Source organism: Mirounga leonina, unplaced genomic scaffold (genome assembly GCF_011800145.1).
Source record: "Mirounga leonina isolate KUSES-001 unplaced genomic scaffold, KU_Mleo_1.0 Mir_171, whole genome shotgun sequence".
Classification (NCBI taxonomy): domain Eukaryota; kingdom Metazoa; phylum Chordata; class Mammalia; order Carnivora; family Phocidae; genus Mirounga; species Mirounga leonina.
Genome location: NW_023270436.1, coordinates 22,249,219 through 22,276,206, shown reverse-complemented (window position 1 = coordinate 22,276,206; position 26,988 = coordinate 22,249,219). Strand labels below are relative to the sequence as shown.

The window sequence follows — 26,988 nt, the reverse complement described above, 5'->3', positions numbered from 1 at the left end:
TCCAGAGCTTGCTGGCATTACCATTTCACTGCCCTGCTTCCCTAAGTGTGGCTGCCAAGTTGCTCCCTGTGTAGCCCTCCCAAACCACGAACTGTCATTCTGGAGCACTCAGCAGACACGGTTGCTGTAACTATACCATAGTATAAATCTAGATCTCCACAGGCCCCTGTGGTGCCATGAATCACCAGCATATGCTGGCCCACCCAGCAAAGCTGCTGTGGGGGAACTTTAGATCCTGTCTACTGACTGCTAGCAAATTCTCCCCACCAAAATGATTGTTCAGGGTAGTGTGGGCTTGGAGTGAGAATGTCTTCATTTTAATTGCTTCAGTTCTTCCCTGTAGGTGGGAGAATCAGGGTGGATTCTCCTAAGGGCCCCCCACAGGGACAACAAATCGGGGCTTTAAACCAGGGCCAGGACTTCTGACAAAAAATAAGTGATTCTGGGATCCTACTGAGGAGTAGAAAAGGCTGTAGATCAGACAGCGGGGGTAAAAATGACATTGATGGCCAGTAATAGCTCCTTTTTATGGAAGGCTTACTAGGTGCTAGGCACTGGGCTAATTGGCCAAAGATGCCAAATTTAAACATTCTTGGGGAGACACACACGTAGATATATGGGTCTGGATCTCAGAAGGGAGGCCTGGACGAGGACTAAAAATAGATGTAATGGAATATTATGCTGGCATTAAAAGTGCCATTCATAAAAAACAAACACAAATGATAATAGTACCTACCAGATAAGGGCTTGAGAAGGAATAATTCAAGCAGAGCTCATTAAGAAAGATCTGGGGGTTCCTGACTGGCTCAGTCAGCAGAGCATGCAACTCTTTTTTTTTTTTAAGATTTTATTTATTTGAGAGAGGAGAGAGAGCACAAGTGAGGTGAGGGGCAAAGGGAGAAGCAGACTCCCCGCTGAGCAGGGAGCCTGATGCGAGGCAGATCCTGGGACTCCAGGGTCATGACTTGAGCTGATGGCAGGTGCTTAACCAACCAAGCCACCCAGGCGCCCTGAGCATATAACTCTTGATCTTGGGGTTGTGAGTTTGAACCCCACATTGGGAGGTAGAGTGTACTTAAAAATATATATGTTTTTTTTTTTTTAAATAATTAAGGGGCCCCTGGCTGGCTCAGTGGGTGGAGCATGTGACTTTTGATCTCGGGGTCATGAGTTCAAGCCCCAAGTTGGGGTTAGAAATTACATTAAAAAATATCAAAAAAAAAGAGAAAGTTCTGGACACACAGACACCAGTTAGTAAATACTTGTTGAATGAAGAAATAAAGGACACGAGGAAATACTGAATGGTCTCACCTATGGAAACGGTATGAATAGCTACAATATATTATGTGCTTACCATATAAGGTACTCTGCAAAGGGCTTTGCATGCTTTATTTCTTTTGATCTTTATCAAAACCCTACTTGGTAGGTACTATATCCCCAGTTTACACATGAGGAAACTGGCTAAGGCTGAAAGAAGGTAATTTACCCAAGATCATAACCAGAAGAGATGAAATTTGCATCCAGCATGTTTTTTATCTAGATTTCACCTTAGTTACATTTTGTTCCTCCATTCTTCCTGAAGATCAGTGGCTCTCAAAGTGAGGTCCATTCCCTCCAGGAGACATTTGGCAATATCCAAAGATTTTTTTTGGTTATCACAAATAGGGGATGTTCCTGTACTCCATGGAAAGGCTGAGGATGCTGTTAAACATCTCACAATGCACAAGACAACCTCCCACAACAAAGAATTATGCAGCCTAAAGTATCAATAGTGCACAGCTAAAGAAATCCTTCTTAGAGCAATTATTCTTTTTTTTTTAAGGATTTATTTATTTATTTGAAAGAGAGAGAGAGAGTACAAGCGGGAAGGGTAGAGGAAGAGGGAGAATCTCAAGCAGATTCCATGCTCAGCTAACCCTAAGATCACGGCCTGAGCTGAAACCAAGAGTGGGTGCTTAACTGACTATGCCACCAAGGTGCCCCTAGGGCAATGATTCTTTAACTGCTTTTGTGGATTTTTTTTTTTTAAGTCAAAAACACTCTATCAAGAATCTGATGAAACCAGTGGACTTTCTCCACAAAGGAATACACACACATACACATGCACAAAATTTTAGAAGGTTCATGAAAAGACTCCTCCAAAGCATATGGTAAGCCCCAGATTAAATCAGCTCATCACCAAGACTGAATCAACTCATACCAGATACTGCATGTGAATGCTAGATTATAACCTGTCTGCCAAAAATTGGACTTTGTTGTTTCTGGAACTACTTTTACTGTGTTTGGCATGAAGCCAGTGTCCTGCACAAGGGTGTTATAAGAAACAGCCCTGTGGAACTCTGTCTTTAGTAGAGATTTAGCTGACAGAGATACACACAGCATCCTTTCTATGAAGACTCACAAGAGAAATACCTCTTAACTCTAGCATTTATATTTCTCATGGGAGACTGGTTTGCTTTTTATTTTTTTAATAACGTTCATTGTGTTTTCCTTATCTCATAAGTAATCCTATGCGTTACAAAAAAGAAATAGAAAGTGCAGATAAGCAGTGTGGTGGGCATAATTCTAAAATGTCCCCCATGGGTAGCTCAGTCATTAAGTGTCTGCCTTCAGCTCAGGTCATGATCTCAGGACCCTGGGGCTGAGCCCGGAGTCAGGCTCCCTGCTCAGTGGGCAGTCTGCTTCTCCCTCTCCCTCTGCCCCTCCCCCTGTTCATGCTCTCTCTAGCTCTCTCAAATAAATAAATAAAATCTTTTAAAAAAATTAAAAATTTTTTTTAAAAGTAAAAAATAAAATGTCCCCCATTGATCTACAGACTTGTACAATCCTCCCCCTTGGCCATGGTCAAGACCAATGGATATGATGGGATATTATTCCTGTGATTATGTTGCTTTATACGGCAAAGGGGATTTTCGCAGATGAAACGCCTTAATCAGTTGTGTTCATCAAAAGAGAGATTATCCCAGGAGGATACAGAACTAATCAGGTGAACTCTTTTTTTTTTGTTTTTAATTCCAGTATAGTTAACATATAGTGTTATATTAGTTTCAGGTGTACAATATAGTGCCAGGTGAACTCTTTTTTTTATTCAAAAGAGAGAAAACGGAGAGGGGAGGGTGGGTGGGCAGATGGAGAGGGACAAGTAGACTGTGCACTGAGCACAGAGCCCGATGAGGGTCTCCATGCGGAGCTCAATTCCATGATCCTGAGATTATGACCTGAGCCGAAATTAAGAGTTGGACACTTAACTGACTTAGCCACTCAGGCGCCCCTCAGGTGGACTCTTAAAAGGAGATTTAGGGGGGCACCTGGGTGGCTCAGTCGTTAGGCGTCTGCCTTCGGCTCAGGTCATGGTCCCAGGGTCCTGGGATGGAGCCCCGCATCGGGCTCCTTGCTCGTCGGGAAGCCTCCTTCTCCCTTTCCCACTCCCCCTGCTTGTGTTCCCTCTCTCACTGTGTCTCTGTCAAATGAATGGATAAAATCTTAAAAAAAAAAAAAAAAAAAAAAAAAAGGAGATTTAGGGTTCAAAGATAAAGGAAGTCTGAGATATGAGTTCCTCTTGACCTGGAAAAAAGCAAACATCCATGCTGTGAGCTGCTTATAGGACCTCATAGCAAGGAACTCTGGGTGGCCTCAGGGAGTGGAGAGTGGTCCCATCTGACAGGTAGCAAGAAAACAAGGACTTCAGTCCCACAACCACAAGGAGCTTAGTTCTGCCAACAACCGAGTAAGCTAGGAAGAAGGATCCTGAGCTCCAGGGGAGAACCATGGAATGGCTGACAATTTGATTGCAGCCTTGTGAAACCCTGCACAGAAGATCACGCCAAGCCATGCCTGGATTCCAGACCCATGAACACTGTCAGATAAAAAATGTAATTACCACTAAATGTGTGGTAATTTGTAAATACAGCAGTAGAAAATTGATATGGGCAGAGAGAAACAAACAAAATTTAATGAAATGTTTTATTTCAAAATAAAAAAATAGGGGCACCTGGGTGGCTCAGTCGGTTAAGTGGCTACCTTCGGCTCAGGTCATGATCCCAGGGTCCTGGGATCGAGCCCCACATCTGGCTCCCTGCTTGGCGGAGAGCCTGCTTCTCCCTCTCCCTCTGTCTGCCACTCTGTCTACTTGTGCTCTCTATCTCTGTTAAATAAATTAAAATATTTTAAAAAATAAAAATTAAAAAATAGGGGCACCGGGGTGGCTCTGTCATTAAGTGTCTGCCTTCGGCTCAGGTCATGATCCCAGGGTCCTGGAATCAAGCCCCGCATCGGGCTCCCTGCTCAGCGGGAAGCCTGCTTCTCCCTCTTCCACTCCCCCTGCTGTGTTCCCTCTCTCACTGTGTCTCTCTCTGTCAAGTGGATAAATAAAATCTTAAAACACACACACACACACACACACGAAGAATGGAGATTTAAATAAAATATTTTTTTAATAAAATAAATAATTTAATATTTTTTTTAAAAAGAAACTGAGCAAACTAAGAGGTTCTGGCCTTTCTTGGTCACCTGGCCCAGGTGATCTGGGACCTAAGACTTCTGAGGCCATGGCCAGGAATCAGTGTTCCAAGGTGCCATCCTGAGGCACTGAACCTGAAGGCAGGCAGCCTGCAGGGAACAACTCCTATCTGAAATAACAGCGGGAAAGGAATAGAGAACAGCTTAGGAAATCATTAGTACTCGTCCTGCTCTCTTTGGGCCTGGAACTGAAGATCTTTGGATTTTCCCAGGATGTCCCTTGTGCTGTTAGAGAGGCAGGCAGACCTGAGTTGGAATTTCTACTTTTCTGTGACCTTGGGCAACTTAGCTTCTCTGAGCTTCAGTTACCTCATCTGTAAAAATGGGCATTAATAATAAATGCTTTGGGGCGCCTGGGTGGCTCAGTCCTTAAGCATCTGCCTTCGGCTCAGGTCATGATCCCGGAGTCCTGGGATCAAGCCCCACATCAGGCTCTCTGCTCTGCAGGAAGCCTGCTTCTGCCTCTCCCACTCCCCCTGCTGGTGTTCCCTGCTTGTGTTCCCTCTCTCGCTGTGTCTCTGTCAAATAAATAAATAAAATCTTTAAAATAAATAAATAAATAAATGCTTTGACGTGTTTAAGAGCCCTTTTAAAAATAAGAATTGATATTTATTGAGCACCCTTTATGTCTAACGTGCTGTGTGGCCTTGAAAAGGTTTTTTATCATCTCTGGACCTCCATTTTATCATCACTTAAAATGGAAGAATAGAAAATGGTATTGCAAGTAGCAAAACCTCAAAGCACACATTTATTGCACTTCTACTGAGTGATCATTTCTGTACCCATGCATTCTCATTGAGTTCTCATGGTTAAATAGGTTATTATGCCCATGAGACAGTTAAGACAACTGAAGTACCCAAAGCTAACTTATTGGCCAAAGTCACACAGCCTAACAGAGAGACCAGCCAGGTTTCTAGCTCTGGGCCCATAGTCTTCCAATGATAGCGTATTGCCGGTAGCAAACATGCCTTTGTCTACAGCAGGTACTGACAAATGACTGTTTTCTGGCCTAAAATTTATAATCTTGCTTAACTGGCCTTTGATGCTGTTTCTGTGTTCCTCACTGCAGTAGATACTTTTGAATCTCAAGCTAACAGTATGTATTAGCTTCCTAGAGCTGCTGTAACAAAATAACACAAACCAGGTGGCTTGGAACAACAGAAATGTATTGTCTCACAGCTCTGGAGGCTAGAAGTCCAAGATCCAGAAGTCAGCAGGGCCCAGCTCCCTCTGAAACCTGGAGGGGAGGCTCCTTTTTTGCCTCTTCCAGCTCCCAGTGTCCCCAGATGTTCACTGGCTGGTGGCGACATCACTCCAGCCTGTACACAGCCTCTCCTTGCACATCGTCTTCTCTCTGTGCATGCCTGTCCTGTGCCAGATTTCCCTTTTCTATGCGACACTGGTCTTGTTGGATTGGGACCCACCCTAATGACCTCATTTTAACCTGATTACCCCTGTAAAGACCTTATTTCCAAATAAGGTCACATTCTGAGGGACTGGGATTGGGATTTCAGTATCTCCTATGTAGGGGACAAGAATGGGCAAAACACTTCTGTTTCTTCTTTACTGTCATACTCTCTATGCTTCTGACACTGTATCTGGGGCTTTTTCACACCAAACAATTCTCTGGGACACCAGCTGGATAGCCTACAATTCAATTCAATTCAATTCTGACACTAACTAGAGTTAGTGCAGACCCTACAGGTTAAGGACACAGTCCCATGAGACTACTCCTCCTTCAGACACCAATCATAAGTCCTGGTTGTCATCTGTACTTCTAACTTACTGGCTACAAATTGGGGTTCCTGTGACCCCCTCCTTAGACTTGGTAACTTGTTAGAATGGCTTGCAGAATTCAGAGGAACACTTGGGCTGTTTTATTATATAATAAAGGATACAGATGAACAGCAAAATGAAGAGGAATATAGGACAAAGTCAGGAAGGATCCAGGGAGCAAGAATTTCTGCTTCCATAGAGTTGGGGATACACCACTTTCCAAACATATGGATATGTTCACCAAAGTGGAAGCTCTCCGAACCCACTACTTTTGGAATTTTTATGGCAGCTTCATCTTGTAAGTAGGCATGATTGCTCATTAAGTCAACCGCCAGTCCCTCTCCCCTTCCAGGAGGAAGGGGTTTGGGGCTCAAAGTTCCAAGCTTCTAATGATGGCTTCATCTTTCTGATGACCCACCCCATCCAGGATCCCACAAAAGGCATTGCCTCATTAGAACAAAAGAAGTTCCTATCACCCTGGAAATTCCCAGGGATTTAAAGAGCTCTGCGTCAGGAACCAGGGTCAAAGGCCAAATATTTGAACAAAAGGTGCTGGTAGCACTCTTATCACTTAGGAAATAACACGGGTTCTAGGAGCTTTGTGCCAGGAACAGATGAAATATATACTTTTCTATAACTTCACAGGACACAATTCAACCCGTAAGAATTCCCTTCCAAGAGCAGGCTCGAGGAGCATCATTTATGCCAGTATAGCCAGGGAGGTCCAGGAAAGTCACATTTTTCAGGAAGGATGCCTTCTATAAACTTCACATGATTCAAAACTTCATATTCCAAGACCAGTTTTCCCCCAGGAATGAATGTAAAGTAGGTGATGGAATGGGCTTGCACAGCTCATAAATCTACAACCGTCTTACTGTATTTTTGCTTTTGATGCTGCTTTGTATCTTTGCAGCATTACCTTTACCTGTGGGGACTCTTCTACATTAACAGCACCACCTCTCGAGGAGGTGATTCAGTCTTCTTTGTACTGTTTTATCACATCCGGTATCTACTCCAAAGGTATTGATTTGGGGTGTGTTTTTCAGCACTAGTATCTCTACTTGGTAAATGTTTGAATGATGTTGTTATAGCTTTTTAAAGTGGTTTGTAATGACAGTTAATGTCAAAATAACAGCTTAATGGGCACAAAAAGCAGTTGCTAGGGTCCAAAGCACATTAACAACAGTGTGATTTGCTCCATAATGATGCAGAAGGTGGTTATTTGCTTTCCCCACTGAAGTGGTGCCACCGTGTGGCAGTAGCATAAACAGTTTTGTTTGTTTGTTTGTTTTTTAAGATTTTATTTATTTATTTGAGAGAGAGAGTGAGAGAGAGAAAGAGCATAAGAGGGGGGAGCGGGAGAGGAAGAAGCAGACTCCCTGCTGAGCAGGGAGCCCGATGCGGGACTCGATCCCGGGACTCCAGGATCATGACCTGAGCCGAAGGCAGTCACCTAACCAACTGAGCCACCCAGGCACCCGCATAAACAGTTTTTCATTCATTCTATCCCCGGTGGCTTTGAAGTTGTTCAACACCTAAGGAGTAAAAATGTTTTCTTTTTCTGGCATTTGTGTGAATTCCAGTTTACACATGGAGTGGCATTTTGTTAACATTTTTGTGTACTGTGTCAGAGTCACATAATTCATATCTGCAGATGATGCCTACTACAGAATGGCTGGAACTTGGCAGTGTGGCTCGTGCCCTAGCTGAAACATAAAAGCTTTCTTGTCCCTGTCCCTCTTGTTTGGGGTCTCAAGGAGCTAGGGGATGCATTTCTCAGAGAGGAGTTGGGCCTGAGCATAAAAGCCCATCAATAAGGAACAGGCGACACTGTCACAGCTGGGTAATTTGTCTCTTTGCTCTTCTGCAGCCCATTTGGTGATGATATATTTGTCCCAGAGAATAGGTGATGGCAGGTTTGTTCATATTTTACACTTATGAACCTGCCTGTTCCTCTCCACCCGGCTCTGCCCATTTGTCTTTGTCCCTGGCTCCTCTCATTTCATTTCACAAATTGGGCAGCAGGCCTTGGCCATGAGTTATGAAGGTGGATGCTGTGCAGGCAACTTTGGGAAAGGAGAAGAGATGGGTCAGCTCTCTGCAGAAAGGGGAGGGATGGACAGTCTGGGAGAAAGAGCGGTCACAGACTCAGTGGTGGGCAGGAAGGGAGCTCAGAGAGGAAGGGGAGGGAGAGATCTTCGGACAGAAGACAATGATGCTGGGGAGGCCTGCTCACAGAAGATGGTTTGGAATGCTAAGTCCAATCCCAATAATTAAGCTGGGCCTAGTACAAAACCTAATCATGGTAGCCGTCCTCCCAGGTGGCCCCCATGACTCTCGAATCTTGGTATTTACACCCTTGCAAAGCCCCCTCCCACGCTGAGCAGGGCTGACATGCATAACCCATGGGACATGCAGAAATGACAAAGTGTGACTTCCAAGGTCACAAGAGTCCTTGAAGTTTCCACTTTACTCTCCCTTGGATCACTTGGTTTGGGGGAAGCCCGCTGCTATGTGGTAAAGACACCCAAGCAATGCCTGGAGAAGTCCATGGAAAGGAACTGAGGCCCCTGGCCAACAACCAGCACTCACTTGCCAGGTGTGTGAGCAACCTACTTGGAAGCAGATCCCACAGCCCCACTCAAGCCTTCAGATGACCACAGCCCAAGCTGACATATATATATTGATAGATATCTATTTTAATAAATATATAGATAAATATATATATATTAGTTTATTTACTTATTTAAATAATCTCTACACCCAATGTGGGGATCAAACTCACAAACCCAAGATCAAGAGTCCATGCTCTTCCAACTGAGCAAGCCAGGTGCCCCACCAAGCTGACATCCTGATGGCAGCATTGTGGGAGACCCGGAGCCAGAACCAGTCCAGTTAACTACTCACTCCTGAATTTCTGACCCATTTGGAACCATGTGAGATAATGATTGTTTATTGTTTCAAACTGCTAGATTTTGAGGGTAATTTACTCCAGAGTAATTGGAAATGGTCTAATTCCTTATTTGTAGAATTGTTGTCCAACATCTACCTGGTTTGCTGCCCAGAATGCACAGTCCATGGGTCAGGGACACCCTCATACCAGATGCTCAGTTAACCAGGATTGTATGTCACTGAATGCCACAAAGAGAGCGCCTGTGCCCTGCTCCTTCAAGCAAGGTAAGTGGAGTTAGTTAAGCAAGGAAAAGATTCTGCGATGAAGTGGGTATGTGTTGTGAGGAGAGGGACAGGGCCACATTTAGGATGACCAAATCTCCTGGTTTCCCTGGGATAGATGGGTTTCTTGAATGGGGAGGTCTTCCAGTGCAAAAACTGGGAAAGTCTAGGGTAAACTGGAATGAGTTGGTCACCCTAGCTAGGGTTGGGTTTGGGGTCTCGAAGCTGCACTTCCAGTAAGCTGCCACACTGTGGTTCATATGACATGGGGAAGAAGATCCATCTCCCATCTCTCCTGGTCAGGGGTGGGAGCATGCTCCTGGAACCACCCAGTGTTATCCTCTTGCCCCACTTAAGTGGGTGGAGATGGGGAAACCCTCTTGGAAATGTCAGCCCGAGGAGGCTGCAGGTCAGCCCTCCCTCCTTTTCCCAGCAGAGGTGGCCAGAAACATCTGGAATTTGGTGAAGATGCTCACCCTAGACTAGGAGGGCCAGCCCCTTCCTAGAATTACCCTCAAAATCTAGCAGTTTGAAACAATAAACAATCATTATCTCACATGGTTCCAAATGGGTCAGAAATTCAGGAGTGAGTAGTTAACTGGACTGGTTCTGGCTCAGGGTCTCCCACAATGCTGCCATCAGAATATCAGCTTGGTGGGGCACCTGGCTCGCTCAGTTGGAAGAGCATGGACTCTTGATCTTGGGTTTGTGAGTTTGATCCCCACATTGGGTGTAGAGATTTAATTAATTAATTAACTAATTAATTAATTAATAAGCCAGTCCACGGGTTCTGGCTTCCCATGGTTTTATTACCAAATGCCCTCTACCACATGGTCAATGTATTGTTCTGCAGCCTCTGTTGGCATAATTCAGTCACAGGTCACCAAGGCTGCCTGCTCCATTGTTGGAGAGGTATTCTTTGTACTGAGAAGCTGCCTCAACAGCTTTGATTATGCTAAACATTTCTAACCTGTTTCTTCCTGGCTGCCTTCTCACATACTAGGCACACATTGCTTTCTCTGCCTAAGGTTCCCCTTGCCTTTCTCTTTTGTTTTTTTCTTTTTTTTTTAAAGATTTTATTTATTTATTTGGCAGAGAGAGAGAGAGCACTTACACAAGCCAGGGGAATGGCAGGCAGAGGCAGAGGGAGAAGCAGGCTCTCTGCTGAGCAGACAGCCCGATGCGGGGCACGATCCCAGGACCCTGGATCATGACCTGAGCCAAAGGCAGACACTTAACCAACTGAGCCACCCAGGTGCCCCTTGTGCTCTTCTGAGAGCAGGCCTCAGGCTCACAGCCTTCTGCCTTAGCTGCAAGGCAGTGGCCACAGTGTTGTGTCCACCACATTTATTTTGATGGTTCTGCCTATTTACGACAGTTGATCCAGGTTTTCCATTTATCATGAGGATAGAGTTTCCTTTTTAAATAAATCACACATATAATACATGTTCCTTTAGAAAACAGAGGGAAAAAAATCATAGTGCAAGCTTTACTTCCTTACAGAAGTCATTACTGACCCTCAAGTGTATATAGGATCTCCCTTTTTCTCTTCCTCACCCATTGTAAGTCCTCACACCTCCCCATATTTCTTCATAGTCTGCACTGTAATTGGCAAAATACTTTTGTGTACATTTTTCACTTATTCAGTAAATATTTAATGTATCAGGCAGGAGAAGTGAGGGGAGAGCAGCCTAAAGCATCTGTCTGAAAGGGCTCAAAGTCAGTGTTGATTTGATTTTGTCTCCCTTACCAGACCTCAAGTCCCAAAAGGGCTGGGGGCTTGTCCAGTCCACCTTTAATGTCTCAGAGCTTAACACAGGTGATAGCCAGGCTGACTCAGTATTTGCTGAAGGATTAACAAAATTAATGCCTGCCCTCTACTCCCCCCTGCCAAGCATACCAGGAGGGGGCCACTGGTCAGTGGTCAGTGGGTGGATATTCCTTTGGGGGTGTGCATGCAAGTATCTATGCATGCACCCAGGGACCTGGGCCCCTCATGGAGTCTGCAAACTCCCTGCTCTTGCTGAGGTCTGTGACGTGGGGGATTGTGGACTGAGAGGGGATTAGTTTGGAAGGTAGGCAAAGGAGTCAGGGCAGGGCCAGGAGAAGGCATGGGGCCCAGGATGCCCAGGTAGAGATGGTAAAACGGTATAAAGATAGAAAAGGAGATGGAGAGGAAATGTACTGGTGGCCCAGAGCCTGGTCCAACTGTATTCAATTGTTAGGGGTTTGTTCCTTTGATAATGTGCTAAATACTGCCTGTGGATCCTTCCTCCCCAGAAAAAAGCACAATTTCAGGGGGCCTACTGACTGACCCTCTGCCAACTAATCTTGAGTGCCCAATTAAGAACCCTAGTATCAATGTTCGACGCTCCCATTTTACCGAGGTGGACACTGGGGCCAGAGTGGGCAAAAGCCTTGGTCAAGGTGACAGAGCAAGTGAGTACCGGAGCTGCAGGGACTCTGAGGACAGGAAACTGTCTTCCGCTCAGCCTTTGTGGAGTTGGGGGCTGCCGGGCGGCAACGCCCACCTGAATGCTTGCGGAAGGAGGCGGGCCAGCCGGGTGGGGCGGGGCGTGGAGCTTACTCACGCCCCGCCCCGCCGCCGGGTTCGGGGGCGGGACCTTTCTCCAACCTGCGCCGCTCCAACATGGCTACGCGGCTGTGCAGCATCTCTGCGGCGGCGCGGCGGCTGCTGGGGGGCCCAAGGCCCGGCGCCGTGGACATTGCGGCTGCTGCGCGGTGAGAGCCGGGCCGAGGGTGGGGGAGCGGCGCGCGCGCGCGCGCGGGGCGTGCGGGTGCGAGGGCCAGGGTCTGGGTCTGGGTCTGGGTCTGGGGATGGGCATACTCCGGCTTGGAATCTATGGGTTAGAGGCGGGGGCAAGATCTAGGCCTGGGGAGGAGCTCTCGGCAAAGAACGGGAGAGATGGTAAGATATGCGTAGGGTCTTTGTCCTAGTGGGTACTTGGCTCTGGGCACAGAATGAAAGATGGGGTGAATGAGAGGGGCATGTCCTGGGCCCTGGAGAGTGGGAACGGGGCAGAGGGCAGGAGTGGCTCCTTCTTTAGGCCTTTGGGATGATTGTGAAATAGCACCCACTGGGGGCTTCTAGGAGAGGCAGCTCCTCCCTCGGGAAGTTCTGGGTGGAAGAGATACGGGGAGCAGTGCGGGACCCCCAAAGACCATGGCTGCAGAGATCCTTTGTGCCCCAATCCTGAACAATGCAAGTGGGGCAAAGGAGGCCTGGGAAGGGATGGGAGTTGCCCAAGGTCACTCCCTTTGGTGTCTCGAGGTGGCATTGGGTCTGGACACAGTTCTCCTGACAACCGGTGCTCTTTGCACCACAACTGGTGGCCTCCTGAGAGGCGGAGGCTGGCTTGGCCAGGCACTCAGCCTGGGCTTTTTTGGGGCGCTGCTCTGGACTGAGGCAGGGCTTTGCTTCTCTGACCAGGCCTGGGAGGCCCCTCCCTCCTCCGTCTCCAGGGCCCTCTACTTTACCCATCTCCTCATCACCCTCTAGACACACTTGCCTGTCTTCCCGACTAGCATGTCGCATCATTTTTCTGTTAATCCAGCCCTTACCACAGGGTTCAGGACAGTATGCTCAAGAACATACTGCTAATGAAGTAAGACACCTGTCTCCCCACCTGTGGAAAGGAAGCAGGGGGCCCTCCTGTCCAGCAGCCCAGGCATGAAGCTGCGGAGTTCTGTTTGACCTTGCCATGGGATCCCAGAGCACTGTGCAGCGAGGCTCTTGGGCCGTTGGGAAAGAGGAGCCAGACAGGTGCCCCCACCCCGACTGCCCAATAATTGGGGAGAACCCTCCTATCATGAAAAGACCCTGGAGTTTGTTGGCACCGGCAAATCTAACTCAGACTTTCTTAGTGGGGTGACCTTGGGCAAGTCATTTGGACTCTTGAAGTATCAGATTCCTCATTTATAAAATAAGAATGATAAAATAGTATGTATCTCCTAGAGTTGTTGAGGGTTAAAAGGCCACATCTCGTATGTGAGGCTTCTAGCTCCTGGTGAACATGCAACAGATGTTGCCCTCATTCAGACAACTTCTGCATAAACCCCTTATAATATCAGGGCTGAAATGGCCTTGGGGAGATCATCTTCTATGAGCCCCTTCTTTTCCAGATGAGAAAATTGAGGCTGGGGGTGAGATCTCACTTCCCCACGGTAACAGAATCAGTAGGTGGTAGAGCCATTTCTGTGGCAAATATCCAGAGGCCACAAAAGGAGCATGGGACATAGAGACCACCTGATGCTCCTCATTTAACTCACTTGGATGAGGCGCTGAACCTTTGTGAACCTTGGTTTCCTTTTCTGTAAAGTGGGGATGATAATCCCTGCTGGGCGTTTTTGTAGGATTGCTGTGAGGGCACTTGGATTAATACTTATCAAGTCACTCAAGAACTGCTTCATAGTTACTTATGCCCTGATCTCTCTTTAGGTACCTGGGAACATCCCCACCTGTTGACCTTTAGCCCATCCCATATCTCTCTCGAGTCACTAGAGGGGCAGGCAGCAGCCTTTCTGACCTCTGAGGTTTGGGGGCTGCTGGGGTAGAGACAGAGTGTGGGCTTTGAAGTCAAATGGATGTGGATTGGAATCCTCTTGGCCATTAATTAACCATCCTTGAATAAGGCATGAAAAACCTCTGAGCCTCATTTTTCTCAAAAACATATTGTGAGGATTAGTTCTTAGCACATAGTAATTGCTCAATAAATAGCAGTTGTTACTGTTGCACTGGTAATCCTGTTAACAGAACTTTAGTTCTTTTATTTTTATTATTATTAAGTAAGCTCTATGCCCAGCATGGGGCTTGAACTCACGACCCTGAGATCAAGAGTCACATGCTCTATCGACTGAGCCAGCCAGGCACTCCAGAACTCCAGTTCTTTTAGTTCTCCTGGTGTGTCTTCTCAATATACACTTCTGGAACAGTAAGCAGAAACATGGTCCCTTTCTGTAGTCAGCCAACTCAAAACAGAAGTGTATTTCAGAATGTGCATAGAGCTGAGCTTCCTAGCATATAAATCTAGAGAACATTCTGGAGCAATTTCATGTTGGGGAGGGGGCATCAGACTGTTGACTCCTATCGAGAGTGCAAATGTGCCATCTACTGAAAAGTTCTCCTCTGGGACAAATATTTGTTGAGCAACTCCCATGCCAAAAGCACTGTGCTGTGTACCATGGGGGGATGGGAGGACATTGGCTAATGACTTCCCATGTGGCTGGGGAGACAAGACAGATGAAAACTATGAGAAGGCTGATGGGGAAATGTGAGAGGTGTTTTTGTGGAAGGGGCTAAACTGGTCCATCTGGGGCAGCTCCTTCCTATAGATTGGACAAAGCTGCATTGTGTTTTTCTAGGCCCAAGAGGCATTCTTAATATAGTTGAGATACCAGAATCTTTGGCATTCCTGAGATGACATGAAGAAAAAAAAAAGGAAAGAAATTGGGGACTGCTCTAGAGCAGTGATTCTTAAACTTGAGCAGGAATCAGAATCCTGTGGTGGGCTTGTTAAAACCCAGATTGCTAGGCCCACCCCCAGAATTTCTGCTGCCATAGGTCTAGGATGGGGCCTGAGAATTTCTCAGGTGACATTAATGCTGTGGGTTTCAGAACCACTGGGATAGTGAATCCTGGCTCTGGCTTGGCAAAGTACATGAGAGCTAGAATTCCAAGTGGAGACATCCGGCCTTCGTTTTGTACATAATGCGGAGCCATAGAAGACTTTTGAGCAGAGCAATAGCATCACCAAAATGGTGCTTTACAAAGATGGATGGGCAGATTAGGAAAAGTGGGGAGTCTACGGCCATACCACCCTGAACGCGCCCGATCTCGTCTGATCTCGGAAGCTAAGCAGGGTCGGGCCTGGTTAGTACTTGGATGGGAGGAAAAGTGGGGAAAGAGTAGGAGCCGGGAGATCAGTTAGGAAGTTTGGTAGGAACAGTGATATTAGCTAATATTCCTCTAGCTCTCATGTACTTTGCCAAGCCAGAGCCAGGATTCACTATCCCAATGGTTCTGAAACCCACAGCATTAATGTCACCTGAGAAATTCTCAGGCCCCATCCTAGACCTATGGCAGCAGAAATTCTGGGGGTGGGCCTAGCAAACTGGTCCCAGATGGACCAGTTTAGCCCCTTCCACATTTTTTTTTAGCTTTACAAAAAAACTATAGTGAATAAATAAAAACTTAACCATCTCCCTCTCCCCTCTCCCAGGTTAGCAGTATTAGGTTTGGGATAAATCTTTACTCATCTTTCTCTGTGGTCATACAAATGTTTTACTACTTTAAGATGCTTTTATTTAATTTCATCAGTCCTAGTGGGCTGCTCCATGTCAGGCCCTTTCTCTAGAAGACCCATCCTAATGCCCCTATTTTACAGATAAGGAATATAAGTCTCAGAGAGATGAAGCTGAGCTGAGATTAGAACCTGGATTCATCCAGAATCTGTGCTCTTAAGCACTAATTCTGCTGCTGCTAGTGGGGAGCGTAAGGGGTCCTGAGCCCTGCATCCACACTCTGAGCCACCCTTTCTCTAATTTCTTACCTTCCAGCTTTTATTGTCTTTAAGCAGCTCTGTCTTAGCTTCTCCCCTGCCCCATTTATTTCCCAGATGCAGACTGAGCACGTGCTAGGTGCCCAGCACTGTTCTAGGCCCTGGGATACAAGGGGCAGACAAGATCCCTATCCCTGTGGGGTACTTCTAGTGGGGAGACAATAAACAAGGCACATAATCAAAGAAAAAAACAAGGTATAATGTGGGAGAAGGAGCTATGGAAAAGTAGAGGACAGGGTGAGAGGGGTTGGAGAGTTCAAGGGTAGGAGAATGTTGTGATTTCACTGTGAAAGTGAAATTTGAGTTCGTGAAAATGTGAGCCTATGGACACTGGCTTGGAGTTCAGACCCTGACCTGGGATTTTGGACAGGTCTTATCTTGGGTTTTACCTGGAGAAAAGATCTTTAGAGATAGGTTATACTCCAGCTTGCTCGTTTGACACACGGGGAAACTGAGGCCTGTAGGCATGAAAGATTAGAGAGTGGGGAGAAGAGATGGGAACCCATCAGAGCTCCTGGATTCTCCTGCCATTCCCCCGGAGTGGAGAGCATTCTAGCCCCCCACTCTCTCTCCAAGGGCTGGCCTCCTGGCTCTTTATCTTGGTCAGTACTGATGTTAATAAATTACTCAAAGCCCAGTCCTGGAGCACAAAGGTCTTGGCTGACAGTAAGTAGGAGCCACTGTTTTCCCTGCCACTACCCCTTTCAAGAGAAGCATCCCCTCTACATTCAAACCAAAGGTCAAATCTCTCTGCCAGTGGCTTTGTTGAAACACCTGGTTCTTCCCAGTATGTGCCTGATGCTCCCCCAAGTCAGTGCTCAAACCCGAGGCGGGGGCTGGCTTCGGAGGAAAGAACTCTGGGTTGGTTCTTTTTTTTTTTTTAAGATTTTATTTATTTATTCGACAGAGAGAGACACAGTGAGAGAGGGAACACAAGCAGGGGGAGTGGGAGAGGGAGAAGCAGGCTTCCCGCCGAGCAGGGAGCCCAATGCGCAGGGAGCCCGATGCGGGGCTCGATCCCAGGACCCTGGGATCATGACCCAAGCCGAAGGCAGATGCCCAACAACTGAGCCATCTGGGTTGGTTCTTGCCTCAGCTCTGCCCCTGATTTACTATGTGACCTTGGCAGGTTCCTTAAAACTCCTGACTATTTTCTTATCTCAAAAATGGAGGTACTAATAGTTATCAACACTACATAGATGCAGCAGGATCATTCTTCTGAAAAGCTGATCATGGATCCCTGACACAGAGGATGTCCTCAGCTGAAGTATCTATAGCGAAGCTCCCTTATTCTGGTCACCAAATTTCATAGAACCACACTGATGATCTGATGATAGTCGTCTTTTTGGTTTGTTAGTGAAACAAATACATGCATAATGACAGAAAGCCTATGAATTCAGAAACACTTAAAACAATTTTTTTTTAGCTTTACAAAAAAACTATAGTGAATAAATAAAAACCATCTCCCTCTCCCCTCTCCCAGGTTAGCAGTATTAGGTTTGGGATAAATCTTTACTCATCTTTCTCTGTGGTCATACAAATGTTTTACTACTTTAAGATGCTTTTATTTAATTTCATCAGTCCTAGTGGGCTGCTCCATATTTTGGGAAAAAAATAATACTTTGATTTGCAAGACAATTATTTTTATTTCAGTCATAGAAAAGGATTGAAAAGGGAGAGGGGCTTGCTGGCATTTAAGGACCCCACTGCCAGGCTCCCTGGCTAGAAATTGTATCCTGGCTAGAAGCCTGACTACAAATTGTATCCCTGCTGCTAAGCAAGAAGATTTATAGCCTCTGGCAGCCTAAAAATAAGCCCCGCCCCTGCTGGGACCTTGTGTGGGAAGTATAGTTAGGTCTGGCAGGACCTGGTGGCAGGTCCCCTGCTCTGAACAGAATTTCTTTCTTTCTTTCTTTTTCTTTTCTTTCTTTCTTTTTCTTTCTTCTTTCTTTCTTTCTCTCTCTCTCTCTTTCTTCCTTTCTTCCTTCCTTTTCCCTTTCCTTTCCTTTCCTTTCTTTTCCTTTCCTTTCTTTTCTTTCTTTCTTCTTTCCACCTTATCCAGGTTCACAGGGTGGATATTTGTCAATTAAGTGTTGCCTGGATGAATGAATCTTGCCTTGTATGCCTTTTCACCCCTTCTATCTGCTTTGATCTGCTAAATCAGCACTGGAGATTCAGAGACTGGTCAGATCACCTCCTCTGGAGAGTTTGCCCAGACTGCCAAAGGCTTGCTCACCTAGGCTCTCCCAAATACCTCTGGCTACAATTATGTTCCAAAGCCTGCTTCTTCCAGTGGACTATGACTTCCTCAAGGACAAAGTTTATTTTTCTTTGGCTTTTTTTTTTTTTTAAGATTTTATTTATTTATTTGACAGAGAGACACAGTGAGAGAGGGAGGAGCAGTCTTCCCATGGAGCAGGGAGCCCGATGCGGGGCTCGATCCCAGGACCGTGGGATCATGACCTGAGCCGAAGGCAGACGCGCAACGACTGAGCCACCCAGGCGCCCCTATTTTTCTTTGGCTTTACATTTGTGGGGGCTGGGAAGGGGCACAGGCCAAGTGTAGTGTGAGCACTGGAGAAGACGATGAGTATAGGCTTCTGTCAGAGGAGACAGAAATTGCAAATAAAGCACTGAGGAAAAGAGCCTGGTATGTTCGGGGAGGAGCAGATCTGGAGAGTAGGGTACACAGGTTGGGCGGAGGGGACAACGAGGAGACTGGCAAGATAGGTTGGGCTGTTAGGGGTTTTGGACATTAGGCAAGGTGGGTTTGGGGTTGATCCTCTTGGCAGAGGGCTGCAGATATATGCCCCAAGTGGAGCAGATGTGTGCTGCAAATAGCCCGTTGGAAGGGGGATAAGTAGAGGCAGGGAGGCTGGAGAGAGGTGGGAGGTGGGGCTGCTTCTCCTGGCCTCCCAAGGCCCTGCAAAGCTTCAAGAAAAAGACTGGGCAGCCATGATCTCGAAAAGGGACCAGGTCTGCTCAGCTGGCTCCAGTGATGTTTTACACTCTGGAGCCGCCACTGGATTCCATGGCCCCTTTCCTAGAGATGTGGGTCATCAGGATATCTGAGGGACAGGGGAGCAGGATATCTGAGCAGATGGAAGAGCCAGGGCTATCCCCACCTCTTTTTGTCCTCCTGAATTCCTCTGCCCTGCAGCTTCTATTCCAAGGACAATGAAGGTAGCTGGTTCCGCTCCCTCTTTGTGCACAAGGTGGATCCCCGGAAGGATGCCCACTCCACCCTGCTATCCAAGAAGGAAACCAGCAACCTCTACAAGATCCAGTGTGAGTGGCTTCTGAGCCAGCCTGCCCTCCCGGAGCCTCTGGGGGTCTGCGAGGCTTCAGCTGGGACATGAGAGGGGCTGGGACATCCTGAGCTGTCCTGGGAGCCCTGGCCCTGTGGGATGACCCCCCATCCCAGCTTCCCACAGATACACACACCCTTTGCTTCACTTTCCACTCTCTTTCCTCTATTGCAGTTCACAATGTGAAGCCTGAGTGTCTGGATGCCTACAACAGCCTGACGTGAGCATCCTCCTCCATCTGCTTGTCCCATCCCCTGCTTGGGCACGAGACTCCATCCCAACCTCATTCTCCTTGCAGAAATCTAGGAGATGTAGATTTCAGAGCCAAAAGTCCTAAGGATGAATTGTCCAGCCTCTGCATCTTAGAGATGGAGAGACTGAAGCCCAGCCCTGAGGGCCTGAGTTGGAACCCTTATCTCAGGGGCCCTGGTGGCTGGTGTGAGCCCTCCCCTGTCTCTCTGTCCCCCTCCCCCCACCCCAGGGAGGCTGTGCTGCCCAAACTGCACCTGGATGAAGACTACCCCTGCTCGCTCGTGGGCAACTGGAATACATGGTACGGGGAGCAGGACCAGGCAGGTGAGGTGCCCACCTCCCCAGTGCCATTGCCACCCAGCCCAGGTCTCTGGCATCCCTCATGCCTGGCCACCCTCCTCTCCCTCTCTCCAGCGGCACTCAGAGGGATCTTTCTAAATGGAGTCTTCATCGGCTCACTCTGCTGCTCTTTCTTCTTGAGGGCCTGGGATGCCCTGCCTGTAACTTTTCCCTCTTGGTCCTCAGTATGAGATTTATCCCTTTTCTACTGGCCAGCATTCCTGGTCTTGGTGGACTTCCATCCATACAGTATTTTTGCTGTTTCCCTTGGGAAAGAGGCCTTTAAACTCGAGGGTCAGACCATTTTGCAGATAGGAAAATCAAGGCACAGATGGAGTCAGAAGGCAGGTAAGGAATAGGCCGAGGATGGGAAAGATCAAAAGTCTGAGCTTCCAAATTGCTGGTCAGCCAACTGCCCTCAGCTCTAGCCTGCCTGACTTACCTTCCTCCCTCAATCCCAGCCATGCTCCCAGGGTTGGCAAGACTGTTTCCTTTCTTCTCTTCCACCTTTATTATTGGAAGGAGTAGTATTTTACTGGGACTGCCGTAACAAAGTGCCAACTGCTGGGTGGCTAAAACAACAGAGATCGATTCTCTCAAGTTCTGGAGCCCAGGAGCCTGAAATCTAGGTGTTGGCAGGGCCATGCTGTCGCCAAAGACTCTAGGGTAGAATGTTATCTTGCCTTTTCCAGCTTCTGGCAGTTGCTGGAAATCCTTGACTTTCCTGGGCTTGTAGATGCATCCCTCTCATCTCTGCCTCTGTTGTCACAGAGCGTTCTCCCTGTGTGCCTCTGTCTTCACATGGTGTCCTCTTGGTGTCTGTGTCCACATCTCCCTCTTCATATGAGGACACCAGTCGTTGAATTTTGGGCCCACCCAGTATGATGGCATCTGAGCTTGATAGCATCTGTGAAGACCCTATTTCCAAATAAGGTCCTATTCTGAGGTTCTGGGTAGGCATGAACTTTGGGGGAAGGGGGACACCATTTGACCCAGCATAGGGGCTATGATAAAAAATCCAAACAGTACAAAGAGTTTTCAGTGAAAAGCAAGCCTCCCTTCTGCCCCAGAGCCCCAGGCCTCAGTTCTCTGCCCCAGAGGCATCTCCTGTCCCAATCTCTTGGGTCTCCATTGAGAGATGGTACATAGCCCAGCATCTCTGGATATGTCCCCATACCCTTAAACAGAGGTGCTAGCACACTGTGCATGCTGTTCTGGTCCTTGTTTGTTTGTTTTTTTTTTTTTTTTTAAGTTCACTGTCTTAGAATATTCCATTTTAGCCTATCAGACCTACTCTCCTTTTGTCCAGCCTATCCATTATAAGCCTGGTGCTCATGTGTGCTCATGTGCCTTGGATACAAGGACACGTCTGATCCTCTTGTGCTATTTAAGGAAGGTTGGGTGCAATTATTATTCCCATTTTCAAGTTGAGGACATTGAGGCCTGGAGGGGGTCAAAGGCCACCTGGCAGACCTGAAGCTCAAACCTAGGCCTCCTGGGCTTGTGTCTGGGGTTATCCCCTGCCCAGCGCTACCCCCCACCAAGGCAAAGGGAACTCAGAGAGTCCTGATGCTAAGGGGACCCAGCTGGAGACTGCCCCATTTCATATACCCTTAGCCAGCCTTGGGGAAAGCAGGGCAGAGTCCCAGCAGCCCTTTGACCTGTACCTCCCATTTTCTCCCCCACACAACAGTACACCTGTGGCGATTCTCAGGCGGCTACCCAGCCCTCATGGACTGCATGAACAAGCTCAAAAGCAATAAGGTATGTCGGTATCTGCTCCACAAACCTCTCTGAACATTGGCTCTAGCTCAGCCCTATGCAGGGAGCTGCCACCACTCCCCCATGGGGACACAGTGCTAGGGTGGGGGGCTCTTCATGGCCACTATGCCCAGACTGCCGTGCCCACAGGAGTACCTGGAGTTCCGAAAGGAGCGGAGCCAGATGCTGCTGTCCAGGAGAAACCAGATGCTCCTTGAGTTCAGCTTCTGGAACGAGCCACAGCCCAGAGCAGGCCCCAACATCTATGAGCTGAGGACATACAAGCTCAAGGTGCCTCCCCCTCACCGGTTGCCTGCCTGCCCCCCGCTTTCCCTGCTGTGGTGTTGCTTTACAGATACCCTGACATGGGGGGATGGGAGGGGGTCCTGTGCCCCAGCACCTAGACTGGGGCTTCTGGCCTCTCCCTGCCTATGGGCTCAGAACGTGTGCACCCATGCACACCCAGGTATGAGTCAGGGCCCCTGAGTGAGGCCAAGTGGCCCCTGGGGCTGGGGAGACAGGACAGTTTCCCATCTCCACCTAGCTGTGACATTGGAATCTGAGATGGGGGCTCATTTCCATTCTTTCCTCTGGTTCTCTTTCAGCCAGGAACCATGATTGAGTGGGGGAACAACTGGTGAGTGGCGGTGCCAGGGGTTGGGGGGACCCTGCCTACCTGCCCTGCCTAGTTCCCTGGCATGCCACCTTTCCCAGGGCCATATGGCAGGGAGCCTGGCATCCTCTGCCCCTCATGGATCCAGGAGAAGGATCCAGCTAGGAGGTGAGGATCGCCTAGAGGATTGTGAAGCCTCCCCTAGTAGTAGAATACCCAGCCCCTGGCTGTATCTCTGTCACCCATTCCCTGACCATCTCTGAGAGCTGAGGGTCCTACCTCTGGCTCCTCCCTTGAGGTATGGCTGAGAAATCAGCCTGGGGACACCGCAGAGGGCCTTTTGCACTGGTCCTGGGCTTGTTCCACGCTCTTCTTGCCATCCCTAGGGCTCGGGCCATCAAGTACCGGCAAGAGAACCAGGAGGCGGTGGGCGGCTTCTTCTCGCAGATAGGAGAGCTCTACGTTGTGCATCACCTCTGGGGTAGGCTGGGGACCCTCCAAGGCCCCTCTGCTAGTCCCCTTTCCCCACTGTCACTCTTTATATAGTGTGAATACATTAGTGCCCTTCTGGAGTTTACGTTCTAGCAGGGAGAGATACTACCTCCGACATAAACTAACACAAAAACATTATTTCCAATTATTACAAATAATAAAGAGGCAGGGAAAAAATGATAAAGAAACACATGGGAATGGCTTGGATAGACAAAGAAGGCCTCTCTGAGGAGGTAAAATGTTAACTAAGCTAAAGGATGAGAAAGAGCCAGCTTGTGACTTGCCAGGGAAGGGCATTCTAAGTAGAGGGTACAACATGTGCAAAGGTCCTGCGGTGGGGAAAAGGCCTTTGAAGAGTGCAGAGGAGGCCAGTGTGGAGAGAGTGAAGAGCGGGAGGAGACAGGGACATACCAGATCAGGCTGGGCCTTGCAGGATGTAGAATTGGGATTTATCCTAAATGCAACGGTAGACTGATGCAGCATTTTAAGCAGCATGACATGACCTGATTTGTGTTCCAGTAGGATTCCTCTGGTTGCCATGTGCTTTGCCGAGGGTGCTTTGTAGGGGAGCAAGAGAGGAAGTGAGGCATCAGGAGATGGTTAAACTAGTTCCGGCAGATGAGTTCAGGAGGATGGTAGCCTAGCCTAACGTGGTGGCAGTGAGGATGCTGAAAAGGCCACAGATAGATTCATTAGTCTGGAGGTGGCCAGTGGGCCTTGTGGATGAATTGTCTGTGTGGGGTGAGGCAGGGAGAGGAGAACTCCAGATTCTTGCTTGAGCAGCTGTGTGTCTTTTACTGAGACCCTAGGCAGAGCAGGTTGAAGGGGTCAGGAGTGTAATTTTGGCCCTTGGAAATGTTGCATTTGAGATGCTGACACATCCAAGTGGAGACATGAAGTGGGCACCGGATACATGGGTGTGGAGCCCAAGGGAGAGTTCTGGGCTGGAAATAGAAAGTTGGGAGTTGTCAACAAATGTACTAATGGGATGAGATTGTCAAAGCAGACAGTGTTTGCTAAACAGTTCGAGACATTGGGAAGAGACAGCAGGACAGGGTTTGGGGCAATGACAGGAGAGCCCTGTGCTAGGTATAGGATCAGATCCTCTGTTCCCACGGAATGAGCCAATGCCTTTCCCACAGCCTATAAGGACCTACAGTCTCGGGAAGAGACTCGAAACGCTGCCTGGAGGAAGAGGGGCTGGGACGAAAATGTCTACTACACAGGTGAGTGCTTCCTCTAGGGGGTCAGCCTAGCCCTTGGAGGTCATCTGCCAAGAGCCCAGTGTGAGGGTGGAATCCCCTTTGCAAGGAGGTCAAGTCTCATTCGATTACCTCCAGTGATGGGGAACCTACTTTTTTTTTTTTTTTAAGATTTTATTTATTTATTTGAGAGAGAGAATGGATAGAGCGAGCATGAGAGGGGGGAGGGTCAGAGGGAGAAGCAGACTCCCTGCTGAGCAGGGAGCCCAATGCGGCACTCGATCCCGGGACTCCAGGATCATGACCTGAGCTGAAGGCAGTCGCTTAACCAACTGAGCCACCCAGGCGCCCCTGGGGAACCTACTTTTAAGACAATGAGTGGGGTTCTGTCCTGGTGGCACACTCCACGTGATCTAAACAGTGGGTCTAGGTGAGTGCTCCAGGAGATGAAAACACAGATGGTCCCTATGCACTGTGACCTCAGGCATGGTTCTTCACCACGGCGAGGCTGTTTCCTCATCTGTAAGATGGTGACAGTGATAGTGCCTCCCTCAGAGGGCTGGAAGGAAGATTCTAGGAGCTAAGTTAGGAAAAGTGCTTCACCCAGACTGGCACAGAGGAAGCACACAGCAAATTTTTTGAGGAAGTTTTTTGTTCTCTGTGTTAGCCACATTGCTGGGACCCCTGAGAACCACTTGGAGTCAACAGGTGTTGATTGAGCGAGCCCTCACTGTGTGCCAGGGACTGCAGTGCGTGGGTGGCTAGGGGCCACAGAATGAACAGGAGCCTTTCCCTCCCCTTGAGGAGCTTACAGTTAAGTGTCCACACTTACCAGCTGATGTGGGGGAGAATGCGCTTCCTGAAGGAGTTAGCAGGAGCCTAACTCTTGAAAGTGTGATATTGAATGATCGTATCAGGATCTCCTGGAAGCTCGTTAGAAATGCCAAATCTCGGGCGCCTGGGTGGCTCAGTTGGTTAGGCGACTGCCTTCGGCTCAGGTCATGATCCTGGAGTCCCGGGATCGAGTGCCGCATCGGGCTCCCTGCTCGGCAGGGAGTCTGCTTCTCCCTCTGACCCTCCCCCCTCTCATGTGCTCTCTCTCTCCTCTCATCCTCTCTCTCAAATAAATAAAATCTTTAAAAAAAAAAAAAAAAGAAAAGAAATGCCAAATCTCAACTCCCGCCCCCATCTGCTGAATCAGAATCTGCACTTTAACAAGAACTGTAGGTAATTTGTATGCATAGTAATGTTTGAACATCTCTGAGCAAGAGCAAAGTGGCTGACCTCCTGGGTGACCTTGGGCTGACCTCCTATGGGCTGCAGTCTCCCTATCTGTAAAATGAATCATTTGAACTAAATCAGTGTTTTTCAAATCTTAGCCACTTGAGGACACCCTCATAGCTTTTGTCCTACCGGTATACTAGGGCTATAATTATTTTCTTGATATTTTTCTTTAAATCCCCCTACTTTCTTCTACACCTAGCTTTGTCCTAAGCATTATTATCTGTGAAGTCACTTTTTGCTATGCTACTTGTTCTTTCACATCACAGGAACATAGATATATCATTATGAAAATAAAAAAATGTTGTATCTCGGCACCAAGTCCCCTCTTAAGCTACAATTGGGCGCTTTCCATTCCAGGAGGGCAGTGGGGCTTTCCCTGTCTCAGCATCCCAGGCCTCCTCCTCCTCCAAAGTCCACTTGTGGGGTTGGCTTGCCTCTGCACCCTCTGTGACCTCTGCCTCTCTTTCCACAGTCCCACTGGTACGACACATGGAGTCTCGGATCATGATCCCATTGAAGATCTCGCCTCTCCAGTGATGCTGCTTCTGCCCCTGCCCCCTTCCCCTTCTCCCTCAGGGCAGCCATGGACAGAGGAGCTCCCAGTCCTGCTGTCTTGGTTTTCTCTTGGATCTGGGAGGACTCTGGGGGTTCGTGCTCAGCTCAGACAAGGGGAAGCTGAAGGATGACAGGGTTCTGAGGACTTGCAGCCCTGCCCAGACCCTTCCCACCTTCCCTGCTCACCCCTTCCCCTGTGCCAGAAGCAGTTTTTAATTTCTCTGAATGAAGAACAGCAGCCTTTTATGTCTTCTCACATTTCCCCCTGAGATTCCTCATCTCAAGGCCACCAGTCCCCAGTTGCCACCATGGAAGCCCTCTGTTTAGCTTTAGTTGTACAAAAGGTAGTGTGTCAAGTGGTTAGAGAGGAGGTGGGAAGGGAGGAGGTCAGACCAGGCCTGGCTCTCTGGAATTCCCTGGTCTCCACTGGGCCACCCACTTGCTGGATCGTCTGAGCCAAGTCCCTCCTGAGCCAAGTCCCTCCTGTCAGGGAAAAGCCTAAAACTGCCTCAAGAAGAAAAGGGGAAAACCTTCAAGTTAGCACAGAGTGAGGTCCTACATATTCCACTTAGAAAGGCTGGGAAAAGGGATGGGAGCTGGGAAGGATCTGGGTCACAGAATGGGACATGAACCTAGAAGGTAGAACAGAATTCAGAACTTGGATTTGAACTGCAGAATTTGGAATATGGAATCAGGAATATAGAACAGAGGTTATAGAAGACCACCTGGGAAGGGGTTCTTAATACAAGACAGTTGGAAAGAGGCTCATCTCTTTCTTCCTACATGATATTGAGACCTTGACTGTTCAGTTTCAGCCCTTCTGTGTAGGGAGAATCTCCTGCCCTTTCTATTTCATTCCTGCAGGCGAAGTAAAGGGCCACGGCCTGTATTTCCCTCACCCTGCATTCCTTTTCTCTCTTCATATTCTATCAGCCCAACCCCCATTCTACTGGGCCACTGGGTATGTGGATTGGGGTCAGTGACTTTGGGAGCCTCCTGGGTGATCTCTACACCTCATGAACCTCTAGGTGGCTTGATTCTATCTCCCTTTGAGGAAAACTTGTGCTGGAGTCACTAATGGAACCAATTAAATATTTACTATAAATCATGATGTTTTTTCTTCATCTGTGAGGAAC

General features: G+C 48.0%; 1 protein-coding gene across 1 annotated transcript; it reads left to right on the top strand.

Annotated features, from left to right (window-relative positions):
• Nucleotides 1-12,087: 12,087 nt before the first annotated feature.
• On the top strand, nucleotides 12,088-26,960 carry NIPSNAP1 (nipsnap homolog 1). Its single transcript, XM_035017320.1, has 10 exons — nucleotides 12,088-12,210; nucleotides 19,207-19,334; nucleotides 19,529-19,574; nucleotides 19,836-19,930; nucleotides 21,639-21,709; nucleotides 21,857-21,997; nucleotides 22,312-22,343; nucleotides 22,706-22,800; nucleotides 23,954-24,037; nucleotides 25,770-26,960. The coding sequence occupies exons 1-10, from the start codon at nucleotides 12,119-12,121 to the stop codon at nucleotides 25,832-25,834; spliced, it is 849 nt and encodes a 282-aa protein (XP_034873211.1). The 5' UTR covers nucleotides 12,088-12,118; the 3' UTR covers nucleotides 25,835-26,960.
• The last annotated feature ends 28 nt before the right edge of the window (nucleotides 26,961-26,988 follow it).

Coding starts and splice junctions, on each gene's coding strand:
- NIPSNAP1 (XM_035017320.1), top strand. CDS start 12,119: ATGGCTACGCGGCTGTGCAGCATCTCTGCGGCGGCGCGGCGGCTGCTG. Junction 21,710..21,856: donor ACAAGCTCAAAAGCAATAAG/GTATGTCGGTAT, acceptor CCGTGCCCACAG/GAGTACCTGGAGTTCCGAAA. Junction 24,038..25,769: donor CGAAAATGTCTACTACACAG/GTGAGTGCTTCC, acceptor CTCTTTCCACAG/TCCCACTGGTACGACACATG.